This window comes from Fibroporia radiculosa (assembly GCF_000313525.1).
Source record: "Fibroporia radiculosa TFFH 294 genomic supercontigs, scaffold302, whole genome shotgun sequence".
Lineage (NCBI taxonomy): Eukaryota > Fungi > Basidiomycota > Agaricomycetes > Polyporales > Fibroporiaceae > Fibroporia > Fibroporia radiculosa.
In genome coordinates this window covers 1-13,384 of record NW_012133194.1, presented here as the reverse complement: position 1 = coordinate 13,384, position 13,384 = coordinate 1, and the positions used below count along the sequence as shown (strand labels likewise).

At 50.3% G+C, this 13,384-nt stretch overlaps 4 protein-coding genes across 4 annotated transcripts; 2 read left to right on the top strand and 2 right to left on the bottom strand.

Annotated features, from left to right (window-relative positions):
• Positions 1-3,081: 3,081 nt before the first annotated feature.
• FIBRA_00724 (uncharacterized protein) lies at positions 3,082-3,771 on the top strand (the record flags this gene model as incomplete). Its single annotated transcript, XM_012322612.1, has 3 exons — positions 3,082-3,232; positions 3,285-3,341; positions 3,407-3,771. The coding sequence occupies 3 exons, from the start codon at positions 3,082-3,084 to the stop codon at positions 3,769-3,771; spliced, it is 573 nt and encodes a 190-aa protein (XP_012178002.1).
• Positions 3,772-7,983: 4,212 nt separating this feature from the next.
• FIBRA_00723 (uncharacterized protein) lies at positions 7,984-8,764 on the top strand (the record flags this gene model as incomplete). Its single annotated transcript, XM_012322611.1, has 2 exons — positions 7,984-8,196; positions 8,255-8,764. 2 exons carry the CDS (start codon positions 7,984-7,986, stop codon positions 8,762-8,764), a joined length of 723 nt encoding a protein of 240 aa, XP_012178001.1.
• Positions 8,765-10,881: 2,117 nt separating this feature from the next.
• Positions 10,882-11,297, bottom strand: FIBRA_00722 (uncharacterized protein; the record flags this gene model as incomplete). Its single annotated transcript, XM_012322610.1, has 3 exons — positions 10,882-10,908; positions 10,975-11,155; positions 11,218-11,297. 3 exons carry the CDS (start codon positions 11,295-11,297, stop codon positions 10,882-10,884), a joined length of 288 nt encoding a protein of 95 aa, XP_012178000.1.
• Positions 11,298-11,998: 701 nt separating this feature from the next.
• FIBRA_00721 (uncharacterized protein) lies at positions 11,999-12,411 on the bottom strand (the record flags this gene model as incomplete). The annotated part of the gene is made up of 3 exons (XM_012322609.1): positions 11,999-12,103; positions 12,164-12,275; positions 12,338-12,411. 3 exons carry the CDS (start codon positions 12,409-12,411, stop codon positions 11,999-12,001), a joined length of 291 nt encoding a protein of 96 aa, XP_012177999.1.
• Between the last annotated feature and the right edge of the window lie 973 nt (positions 12,412-13,384).

Below are 13,384 nucleotides of genomic sequence, written 5' to 3'. Positions count from 1 at the left end.
CTACCTTCTGATGCTGGTACATCAATGATGGTTGCGCTGTATTGAATGCTCTGCTCAATAAAAAGCCAGACCTCACCTTGAATACGCTAGGCTGTTGCAAGCGACGACCCACTTTCAGTTTTTAGTGGTACTGAGTAGTGAGTTATTTCAATCTTGTGTTCAGCTTCATTGAGACTCAAAAACTGCAGCCCCTTCTATAGCATTCCTCTAGTACATATTCAATATGATCTTCAAATTAACTCCCATTTTATTTGTCGGTTTGTGGTTGTGTCTCTCGGGTCTCAGTGCACCAATCAGGTGCGCATACATTTCTCCATTACATCACATGTTGAATTAATCGTCCCAATTCACAGTGGGGATGTCATGCTGACTATCAAGCGAAATGATATCGTCGTCAACGCTGCGTACGGCTCTTGAATCTGGCCTTTACCTCCTTCTGACTTAGACATGATAGTGATTTCAGAGGACTTCACTTCGGTACTTTTGGAGACAGTATTGTTGACGTAGAGCGTCTGCCAGCCGATCAGGAAATCAAAATCCGCGCAAATACCATATGTATGTGTGCGAGTTATATTTTTGGTCATATTGTCATATTCATGCCCGTGGTCCTACTCTCCAATTCGTCAGCAACTCATCCTGTACAAGACAATCACCGGCAAGACACGAGCTTCAGGCGCTACACGACGAATAGTCGCAACCGCGCCTCGATGGTTTCAGCACGTCCCGTGCACACTCAGGCACCCAGGTCTGATGCTGCATCCCCTAGAGAACGTTTTAGGGGCGAAAATGACATTCCCTCGGAGTTTAAAGGCATTGGTTTTGGTACACTGGGCACAACTCCCGACGACATCTCGTCCCGATAGTAGATGTGTTCATCGCGATGTACCAGTAGATGACAAAAATCCAATGATAGTGCTTATGTGCCCGTGTCGACGCTTCTTTCTTTGCTGCAACGTATTTATAATCTTCCCATTAGAAACTGGCGACCGTACAGCTATCTCAGCAAGTAGACATGACGGCTATATCTTCCCTTTGGGTCTACCCATTGCAATTGCACACACCTACATAGACTGGGGATTGATCAAAGCCGCAAGACGGGGATGAATGAACACCCTCTGTCTATGGGCCATATTTATAATAGTATAGAAGCATCATTCTGGACATTCAATAACAATCAAATACACTAGTAGCTGAGTCTTCAAGCCTTAGGAATCAAACTTTCAGGAATGCCAGTCGTTGCTCACAGCCTCGCACTGTACATGATCTTGATCATGATGGTGTTGCTGTCAAGAGACTGCCTGCTACTGTCACCTGTGCGATCGCACCTCGGATGCTTAGATAAGCAGCTGCGAATCCGAGTCTTCATTCGGCCTTCACCAACTCAGTCCGACTTCAAGTTACCGTCAACCTCCTGAACATTGAAAACCTCGCGCTCAATGCACGTTTACTAGGGTTTAATTTTTCCAGGTGGGTAGCCCACTATATTGGCCATGTGCGTTGGCAATGATAGGATTTCGTATGTGATGAGATTCTTGGGAAGTCTTACGGTAACATTTACAGAAAATATCAGAACTAAGACTGAAAAGGTGTTCTCGACAGTTGTGACAACAGAATATAACACAGTGATCAGCTGATGAGAAGATTCGCTCGGTACGATGTCGCCAAGTACACCCCAATTTTGCACGAGGGACTGGGGGTGCGGTCGAGCCACACAATTTATTCGTTTGACTTTTATGCAACGAGTATAAGTAGGAGGAGCGCAAAACTCATGCTCTAAGTATACTTTAAAGGTGAATCCATGTAATCCTATAGTTCCTCTCATTTGAGGTGCCAAGCTAGTCATTCTACGGCATATAAGGTGAGTCTGCTCCCTAATGAGGCCTTTCCTCTTGGCGAAGCGTTATTATACTATTGAGATCTTGTATCTACCAACAAGGGCATCTGGAGATTCAGGTGATATACTTGTGTGTTCGGCACGGTGAGGCTCATAACAGCTTGAACACGACGTCCGGCCTGATTTGGCTACTTAACTCCTGTCATAATCTGACACCCTGAGTCGCCATAATCACTGGGAAACATCAGTCTCTTTTTTTGTGAGGATTGCTGCGCTGGCATATTCTTTCCTCCTCATGCTGTCATTGGCCATTCCCTTGAAGCTGTGTCTGTTACTACAACTAGTAAGCTGGGCCATCTTATGTGTTGTTTCATACATTTACAGTTTGTACCCATAGCTATCGTTGTTTACGAGCACTGCATTACATTCGACACAGAGGTGGAACAGTACTGGAAGAATAAATATACATGGGCAGTGCCACTATTCTTCGTCAACCCCTCCCATTCCAACTGCTTCCTAAGATATAGTGTATCAAGTATTGAGAAGTAAAATATCGGCTGCGTTCACAGATGACCCATCCGAATTCAGGTGAAGATGCAAACACTCAGGCGGAATCGACTCACCATCAGTCAAACGGTAGCTGCCGGAGATCACTGGGGTCCGCGTATTCGTACAATAATCAACTGTTCATCTGCCATTGGTATGCATCTGTCAACAATTTTCGAAGACGCTCGACTGATAGATGCTTTGTTATGTCTGAAACGCTCCTCCGAGTCCCGGTGGTGCATAATGATGAGAACATTTTTGCGACCACGGCATTATCTAGATATACAACAACCCAAGTAACAAGCTGACGGTTGCTTTTCTTGGACGTCTATGATGCTAGGAGATGCTACGGAACTCAGCCCTCTTGCCCAAAGAGGCCGAGTCAATGTCGAAACACTGGTGTAGGGCCGCTGCAGTGGTACGCACCTTGCCGTCAAGCGCACAATGCGAGCGACGAGACTTGGTTGCTGCCGATGTCATTCAAGTTTCCTCTGAGTCTCGACTGCAGACGGATGCAAACTCCTGACGTGTGTGCTGTATAAAAGGACAACGTTGAGCTCAGTATCGCTGTAGTGTCGCGAGCGACATTCCCGAAAACAGGTACTGGATAGTAAGTTGATTCCGGAAACCCTCATAATGTGTATGGGATTTACACATGCACGCAGCCTTGCTACTCCTCATACAACTTATCTGTCACGACCATGCAGCTTCATATCCATCCTATAATCATTATTGCTTCATTCTTCTGCCTCGCAGTGTTTAGCGCACCGATATCAAATGTTCCATCCTCTGTCCCAGTGGTATCCAACTGGTCTTTCGGCCAGAGAAATCCTTATACCGAGCTTGGATTTGGTACCTACAGATTTTTCCAGTCTATGTAGCATGCTAAACGACCACGCGCTAGGAACGTTGATACCCCGGGAAGGCAGAAACATTGACGCGACCAGAAGTAGCAGGGCAGGTATGTCCGAACAGCTCGTTGTCGAATTTCGGGCCTAATTACGACCGTACTGCGGCCGGGTACAGAGTCAAACTCCGCGCAAGCCTCCGGCCGTTACAATCTCCCACATCTGCGCGACCTTAAATCGGCGCCCCCTCATGATGATGTCAAAGGGATACAAACGCAGTCTATATCCTTTGGCAGAGGACAAGAGCGGCCATATACTAGGCGATACGAGTCGATCACAGTCGACGCTGACGCTTTTCACAATCTTAAATTCGGTGGAGGAGGTACTTCAGGATCAATTGCGGAGCCGAGCACCGTTCTCAACGATTCCGACTGGCGAGGTGAGGCAGGAGATACTTCAGGGTCGTCTGCGGGCTCGAGCACCGTCACCACTGAGTGGGAAGCAAGCAGTGGTCAAGTTGCTTCTCATAATCAAATGCGTTGAGGATATGTGGGAAACGGGATGGATTATTCGTAGAATTGACCATGCTTTGGTGCTATTTTCTGGGGTGAAAAGCAACTCAGATCAGCGGATTTGATAAGTGTTGCTGAGGGGGGGTAGGGAGTCTTCGCACGTACTCATGCAAGCAATGCGTATCGGTATCGGTATCGGTATCTTGACGTCCCGATATCGATACCAGCATTTGTTACTCCATTGAACCCCAATCCATCACATGTATGGGCATTTTCCTAGGAGATGTAGCCCATAACTACGCCATCATGCCATTGTATACACAGAAAATGCTGCGTCAAGAATGAAGGCTGCATTTTTACTCATGTAAGCGATATCAAGCCGATGTTATGATGATGACGACTATATCTCTCACCCTGCCAAGGAACGCGGCGAAGAAAACAGGAGCTCAGAGCGACTGAACTGATTTTATGTCAACTTTCTGAGGCCGAGACGTGATCTTGCTTGTGGAAAGACCTGCTTATAAGAATCGGGCTCACCAGAAGCCAGCTATATCGGCAAGTAGGATGACTCGGTGGTCATTGCTTTGTGGGATTGGAGCCTTGTACAGATCAAGAGCTGCTGGGTCACAGCCAGCTACGCGTGCCCATTGAGTGAGGCTGTACCATAGCTCCATATCATGTCCATCTGAAACGCACTTGGAACTACTGAGACCTTGGAACCTCCTCAAGCATCATGCCATAGTATAGCATCAAGCGACATGCAACTATACACGGTCAGAGGCGCAGCCGATGTTCGCCACGCATAGAACGGTATCGATCGCACAGTTCTCTACGAGATAGCTGCATCTGATACACGTCAATAATTTGATATCAAGTTATCCTGTGGGCGTTTTGAGGAGATAGCATTGGAAACTTTGACGCTACAGCTAATGACCCTGGTCGAAATGACACAAATTTGAAAAATGTAAATCGCACCATTACTAAATAAGAAGAATCTTAAATGTTCGCCATGTTGTTGCAAAGGGGACACTCAAACGTACACTGGGGGTACTGGATAGTGAGTTGTTCGTACTTATGCGAGTCAGATAGCCTAACACACCTGCAGCTTTCCTACGGCCCATCCTAACATTCCATCGCATAAAAGCATGAGATTCCGAGTCATAACACTCCATATCCTGCCCATCAAAACCTTAGCAATATTCACCGTAACGGCGAGCGCATCATTCGCGTCCTTTACCCCTCCTGTATGTCCAACATCGGTAGAACTAGAACTCACTATTCCCCTGTAGCCATCTAGATCTCGTTTCATGTTCCCATTTTGGTGGTGCTGCGAGTTTTGACAAATTCCAGAAAGACATGCCAATCGACACCATACTTCATGCTCTGAGTGCACGTAGGTAAGAAGAGGTAGCCATTGACAGAATCCTCGATATTCGAGGCATGTGCCACTCTCTCCTTCAAGTCATACTCCGGATCTCGTTCCCAGACTCGTTATCACACTGTCTGGAGCACTAACTCCATGTTTGTCAGTATAGTATAGGAAGCGGCGCCCATACGACGACGGGATTCTCAGACCGCCGTCGTCGTCGATCCGAGCGAATTCAGCGGTGAATTTGACTTTGGTCATGGGATTGCTGATATGCTATCGTTGAATGTCGGACGTCATACCCTTGATGGTATGCATTAAGGACAGGGAGAGTCAGAAGAGACTGGGAGATCAGGACGGAATGATGCAGTGACTGTGAGCTGTAGGCAACTGGTGAATAACAGCTCGATGAAGAACGGCTCGTATCAGTTAAAATTTATGGCTTTTATGGACTGGAAGTATATCTCCTTATGCATTGACGCACTGCTCAAGTGGTCGCAGAATTCTGCCCTCGAATACGTAATCATACATTGAACTTCTGCCTGAAATCATAGCTTAGCGCGCGGGTTACAAAATCGTTGAAAATGGGCACATACCGCCGTATAAGCATAATTGTTCTCCGCACCAATCCGGATGACGGGTTTGAAGAACGTGCAATCTCCGGGTAGAGACAGCGTACAGACACGCGGTCAGCAAAGACTCTAGCAAAGTGCAAGCAGGACGACGCATCGTGATAGACTCTGCCTAGTCGAGAAACACGGCCGAGAGAGTAGGATATCGATGAGAGCGGTAAAAGCTGGGGCGCGCCTGGAATTCGTAAAATGGAGCCAGCCAAAAAGGCATCTTATTGTCAGCTCAGACTCCAGAGCCTCAAACATCGGAAAACCCTATAACGCGATCTCTAGCCATTAACAAGAACTGCATCATTGACCTCCAGTTAATGGGAGGAAAATCGACTCGACAACAACCTGCAGGCAAACACCAAGACACACTACACAGCTTGAGACGTTGAAAGCACAGATTGACTCTGGCAGGACAGGAGCAAGCTTTGGAAAGGCTTAGAGCTAGACCGATCGAATTAGGACTTGAAGGTAGCAGAATGAGAATGAGTGTGCATCTCGCAAACGCTTACGTACACACAACATGGCTTCACGGCTCTTCACGACCGTGAGATTTCTCGGAAGATGGCCCGGGAAACCGGCGACAAGGAACAGAACGGAGGTGCATTCAATTGGGCGTGTTCACTGACAGTGACGTCTCCGAGTCAGTCCACTCAGGATTTCCGTGCCGGTCCTTTCAATAGCAATGTCAGCGATTCTAAGAAACGGAGAATCGCGCCTCGGACGGGTCGCCGTACGTGTCTTCAGTGCCAATTTCAATTCGTGCACTCGCATTGGCGACATCAGCGGATAATGCTGTGGGACGTCGCTCGGTGCGCTTCCAAATTGAAATGGCGTCCAAAGCATTTCCTGCTATTTACGTACACGCATGCAGACAAGACAAGTATCGGGATGCGACACTAAGTGTGGAGACAGCAGTGGCGGCAAGGCTTCGCGTGAGTCCTTCGCTTACAACTCCAGAAGTCGAATGATATTAGCGGCCAAGATACATCCGCCATCCTGCGAGTCGAAAGCGGCGCACTCATTAACTGCAAAACCTGACCATGGGGCCAGGAGCCCTCGTTGCTTTCCCCTTGCCGAGCGAGCCCAGGCAGCTGTGGCTTGGTGGTTCACGTCGTGACGGCATCAAGGAACGTCCCGTGCCCCCGCGCGGACTCGCTGCAAGCTTGCATCTCCCAGCACGATCACAACGGTGTAAGTCGCGGAAGCACCCACCGAAGATACGGTAGCTATTGTCGCCCACGCTGTCGCCGAGCCCGATCTGCCAATTTCTGGCCAATGAGATTTCATGGAATGGATCAACCAGACCGCGAGTGGATGGCGTCGAATCATTAGGGTGGTCCAGGGTGGTCCGGGGCCCCGGGGGAGAGGTAACCTCAAATTTTTCCTTGTCACTTCTGGCGTACATATGCACGGCAGAAGGCACAAAGATTCGAACGCTACGGCGCTATTGCTCGGTGGGGCACCACCAGGCAGCTGCAGGAATCTGCGCGTGGAAGCTCCTCAATCTTTGTTTTCGTGCCTGCGTGAAGTGGGCATAAATATAAAAATGCTGCTCACACCGATGCGGCCGTAATTCATATAGACAGATTTGAGTCTGCAGTGTTGATTATACTGCAGTGCAGGCGCGCTGCGCGGCGGCTAGCTGATGATATCTTTTATGAGCAATGCAGCAAAGCACTGGGGAGAGATCACGCGGTGCCGGCTGCGGGCGGATGAGGCGTTTGACGATGGCTTTGTCGGAGGAACCGGAACTGGACTTGACGATCTATTTTGGCCATAATCATGCTTAAAGCTGGATGACGCAAAGGCTTAGCTAAAGCCTCAGCGCACGAGACGGAATCAAAGATGGTTATGGCGTTGTAGAAGCCATCCGATGCGCCCGTACAGTACGCAGGCCTGCAAAGGGAGGTTACAAAAGAGCGGGTGACGTCAATAACCTCGGGCTATTATACGGCAATCTTCTGATCTCGCGTACGGAGGAGGCCATCTCCCGAGGCTCGACTTTGGGCGCTTGTGTGTGGAAGGCAGAGTCGGGCGACAGTCGGCGACGACAGGAACGGAAGTCCTCCTCGCTCGCCACTCTCTTTCTTTATTTCCGCCATGTCGTGACTCCTTCACTGGACCCGAGTGTGTACAAATACCGCCTTTCCCGCCTCAGCAGCCCGCAGCTGTTGCCCTCTCCTCCTCCGCACCCTTCCAATCCTTCGCCCTCTAGCAGCTCTTGAGCCCCATCCCCAGCCACACCACGACCACCATGTCCGCGACCACCCATCGTCTTGCCCGCTATCCGACATGGCTCACCCACTGGCTTGGCTACCGTGCGACGCCCCACCACAAGGTTCCTGAGCCCCTTGTCTGGATGTGGTCTTGGATCGCTGCGTTTGGTGGTCTCTCCGTCCTCCAGGCGCTTTTCGGCCACTCCAAATACTTTATCGACCGCAAGGTCCCGCCCGTCGTCGCGTCTTATGTGAGTCCCAACCTACTCCCTGCATCGTACACACAACTCACCTCGCTTGTGTACCCAGGGCGCATCTTGTGTCCTTATTTACGGCGCCATCGAGGCCCCGCTCGCCCAGCCCCGCGCGTTCATTGGCGGGCACTTCATCGCAGGCCTCATCGGACTCTGCATCACCAAACTCTTTTCCCTCTCCCCGCACTTCGAGTCCCTCCGCTGGCTCGCCGCCGCACTCAGCACCCCCACCGCCATCGTTGCCATGCAGATCACCGGCACAACCCATCCGCCTGCAGGCGCGACCGCGCTTCTGCCCGCGATCGACGACACCGTCTGGGCGATGAGCTGGTACTATCTCCCCGTCATCCTCCTCTCCTGTGCGCTGTTCCTCGCCATCGCCCTGCTCTTGAACAACATCCAGAGGCGGTACCCGATGTACTGGTTCAAGCCCGTTGTAGCAATCCCGGCAAAGCCGGAGCCTGCCCTTGGTGCGCCAGATGATGATGCACCGAGCACGACGTCAAACGAGGAGGCGTCGGTCGCCGCACCTGCACCAGAGAAGACGGGCCCGGAGGCCGTATAGAGTGCTATGCATGTCTTCGTTCTCGACGTATTTTCCGCTTTTGCGCGTATGTCCCATCCCATCCTCCTCCGTGTCGTACAGTGCTATTCGCGACTCTGCGACTTCGTATATATACCCTGCTGTGCTCAGAATCGCATCCCAAAAGCCTACGCATATAATGTCCTTTCTTTGCATCCATGTATACGTACATCCCTTCTCAGTGGACTGCGACAGTCTTTGTATGTACTTTAGTATTCTAGCTGGATCTTGGGCTCGAAGCCATGGGGACAGTCATAATTCAGTCATCTTGCATCCATGAATCCCTGTAGAGCAAATTTTAAGTAACCTTATAACTTCATTGCAAGTGGCGGATTCATTATTTGAATCGTGCGTAAGTGTTAAATAGTCGTTTTTAATCGGTCGGGCTACTAACCTTCAAATTGAAATTTTGAGCATCTTTTTCCTGCTCTCTCTTGTCCGTCTCTCCCTCTGTTTCTCTTACAGTCACTCGGATCCAAACCCGACCAGCATGGCGGAGCGGCGTCCCGAGCAGACGTCGGCGAATGACGGACCTATGAGAGACGCGCGCGCTTTTACCTGAAATCATCGGACTGGAATCGGAACGCATTTGTCGGACGGTGAATGACAGGACTCTCTCATGAACTCACATGGTCTGCTAGTCTCTACAAGTCTCTAGCTGAAATTAGAACCGTATTACAGCGTGACCATGATCGTGGGTCTGGTTCCTACTGCCAAGTACAAGGCATAGTGCCCTCCTCGCGCTCTTGCACCGACTCGCCGTGCTGTGAACCACTCTCAGCTGCAGAAGACTCCTTCCCCATCTCGAAGAACGTTGTCAGCGAGCCGACCCAAGCTCCCCAAGTTCGTCCTACAAGTTCGTAGTGCAGGTTATCCGTCATCCGCTGGGCGGACGTTCGCGCCATGCGGAAGTAGATGCTCGAGTATCCCCTATGATCACTACGGGGCGCGGGGCGGGATTGACTGGCGCACAAGTGACTGAATCATGGGTGACGAGGCAACAACTTGGAAATCGAAGAGGATTGGAAAGTGCATGATTGAGAAAGCAAAGCTAGAGGGTTGCAGGTGCGTTGCTCATTAGCCTGACTCGGATTTCGTTGCATTGAAGCAGCTTGCTACCCAGCACTCGCCGTTTAGTTAATGATCATACGAAACCGTCGCACGCGCCAAAATAACGGTCGTCGTCCTGACAGTCCGTCTTATATGCACCCTCAAAAAGTGAAACCTCCTTCCCGCTTCAACGTATCGCCGAGTTGCTCGATTATACGACGCCGGCGCGCACAGCTGTGCAGGCCAGGTTGCTTTTGACACTTCCATACGCTGGGAAAGGAGAAATTTCAGTTTAGTGATATGTGTTTATGCACCACGACAGTGCCGCCGGCTGAGATGATGATATCTTTGCGAGATAGGAATGGTACTTGGGACCACTGTGAAGTGCATGACCCATGTGAAGGTACGTCTGCTTGTTTGTCATTTTGTTCGTAAATGTAACACCAAGGGGAGATAGCTACATAATTGCCATTAACGTCTGTCTTTTGGGCTCCTATGTCTGGGTATACGTAGCATCTCGATCGATCGTCAAACGCGCATCGGTAATTTGACCGACGGCCGCGGCCGCGGGGTATCAAGCTTCAAGCTTCAGAAATAAGCCAAGGGAAATCAAATTCAAGATTCGCGAAGGGCTCGAGGCTCGGCGATACTATTCGAACACGAAGATAAGAACCGAGTCCGTGGAACTTGCGATAACACCGGCCGTAACGACCGGACGCGGTAACCTCTCAAACCTCAACGCTGAGATTGCTCAGTTACGCAGACTCGCTGGATACAACTAGTGCGCTCGTCTTTGGTTGATCTGCGTATCAGCACGGAGATATTGCAGGTGGCACCAAACTGCTAGTCATGCCTGATCTAGATTGTGATGGTGTGTTTATGCTTTTCTATTTTGCTTGGGGCCTGACTCCTTCCGCAGATTGATAGGAAATGCACATAAAAAGCTCAGGAGAAAGGAAGGGCATTTGAAATCAAGGCGCTGCACTCTCTGAAAACATCGAACCAGATTCATTCCCCTCGCATACGACTACGCAAGTATCCGAATAATGTCAAGGAGCGCGCAAGTCATCTTCTGCCTGAAGACATGAAGTGGGAGGATAGAACTGAAGACATAGACGAGGAGATAGGTGGATGAGACGTACCATCCAGCCCATTCCGATTCCCTCACCGAAGCGTAGGCCGCCGTAGCCCCCTTCGAACCACTGAGGAGCCCTTCGCTGCAGTGCGTCGTCAAACGTGGATCGTTCTGCAAGGTCGTAGTCAGGTCGGCCATAGACCCCTAGGCGGACGTCGACGCTGCGGAGATGCACATCCGAGCGCTCCCTGCGATTACCAAAGTCTGAGATTGAACACATCATGTATTCCAAAGCCGGAAGCGAGCGCACCTAAGGGGCGCGCAGAAGACCATGGGACGCAGTAGAAGAATGACAAAGAACTCGAATGCGCAGAGAAGTGTCAAGCGCATCATGGTCTGTGAGCAATGGCGTGGGAATCAAGAATGTGCAAATGGGCTGAGAATGAGGTTGAAGGTATGTCACCCTTAAGCCATCCTTGGATGCCGTATGCTCAGATTAAGAGCTACTCACTATCCAGTACCTGACGATTGAAGGGGCTTTAGAGGGTCGCTCGCGACAGCCTGGTGACCATCCTGGTCGTTTGTCTTTTATGGACGCAACAGCTCTCAGGTCCACCTATCATCACTACATTCGATAGTTGGACGTCAGCTCACACACACAGCTGCGCAGGCCGAGCAGCCTCCGACATTGCTATCCGTCCGTGCGGGCGCAGAGTCAGTGCTGTGTTGTCCTTACGTTACACTGAGCGCTAGGGCCTGAGAGACTGATGGGCCCAGTTGGCAAGATGGGGACCGCATTGCGGTGCATACGCGCGGATGGCCTTGCAGATTTCCCTGTCGTTGTTCACTGGCCGACAGCACACTTACGATTTTTGCATGATGCGTACGTGGGCTTCATCTGGTGAGCTGATTTACGCATATGTATGCATTAATCAATCAATCGGATAACTCGGGGGGGCCGCGCCTAGCGTCGTGCGATATCATCCTGTTCCATGCGCACACGAATTTTGCCCACAAGCTGCATCTATCTTCCCTAATCGTCTACACTGCGACAGAGGTACAGAGACGCGTCAACAACTCCGCTACGTAGACTAAGTACGGCTCGAAGCATCCTCTCCCTTACTCATTCCAATTGAGCCTATGACCGTACCCGAACCGAAGCGCAAATCGTTAAATTCGTCGGGGTTAATGGTCCACTGAGGCGTCCGTCGCATAACAGATCTCACCCTCCGTGCCGTATTATACGTGGGCCGTACCTTTTGAGAGCTAGAGCTGTGCTCAAGGCTGGACGGTCTGTATTCACCGGGTGGTACTGCGATGTCGACGGCTGTCGCACCGAAGTACAAATTGTTGTAGTCCGTGCGAACCCTGCAGGTGGCGAGTTTGCCAATCAGGACTACGTTGTGAACACGGACTGGCAACGGGCGTACCTGAGTGGTGCACAGGATGATGCAAAGCCGAGCGACAGAGCGACAAAGACAGCGGAGAGGATCTTGAAGTGCATGGTTGCGAATGATTAAAAGGAGAGAGTAGAGTAGGGAGAAGGCTACAGGTGCGTGAACCCCGCTCAGAACTCATGCATTGCATTTGACGAGATTGACTTACTATCCGGTACCTCCACTGAATGATCTGTATCTTCAGAGTGTCGCTCGCGACAGCCTGGTGATTTTCTCATCAAGGCTCCATCCTTTATACACCCTTCCCAAGCCCACTGTGGCTGAAACAGTCGCCTTGGGATGTCAACATCTTACAGATCCGCGGGCGGCTTTGACATGGCTACCCGTGCTTGCAGCTTCTGTAGCGCCATCACGCCGTTACTAGCGCTAGTCAATTGACACGGAAGGCCCATGAAGCACCTCACTTCAAAACCTCAACACATACGCAACAAGCTTCTGGCACTCAAACTGGGACAATCGTCAAGTCGTCCACGTTTCAGTACCTGGAACACTGAGGAAGATATTCAGTTTGAGCGCGCTATTCTAGCGCGTTCACAAGTGACAGATGGAAGTCAAGTTGATTAGTGATGGTTGTTGCCATATATGCTCGGTTCTTCCAAGTCGGCACAGGAGCTTGCGTGCTCCGCGCGGGACAACAAGACGCTCGTCGTCATCAAGGTGGAAAGAAGCATCAATAAAATTGTATTGTCGGTCGCCGAGTCGAAGATCAAACATTTGTGAATCTCAAAGCAAAAGTGGGAACCTATGGCACATGTCACCTTACGTGAGGGATTAGTTCTGATTGCAAAACGACAATACACTGATATTGAGACAACAGGACACATTAATGTAAGTATCTAACGTGGGTATACGTTGCTGAATTATCAAATTGCACCCTTCTATCATTTATAGCCCAAGGACTTTGGCGACGTTATCATGGCGTGGCACAAGCTTGATGCGGAAGGGGACCGGGGATCGTCCAGAAAGACCATCGTACTCTTGCAAGTCAATGGGTTCGCCGGGAATCTCAACCATGTTGAA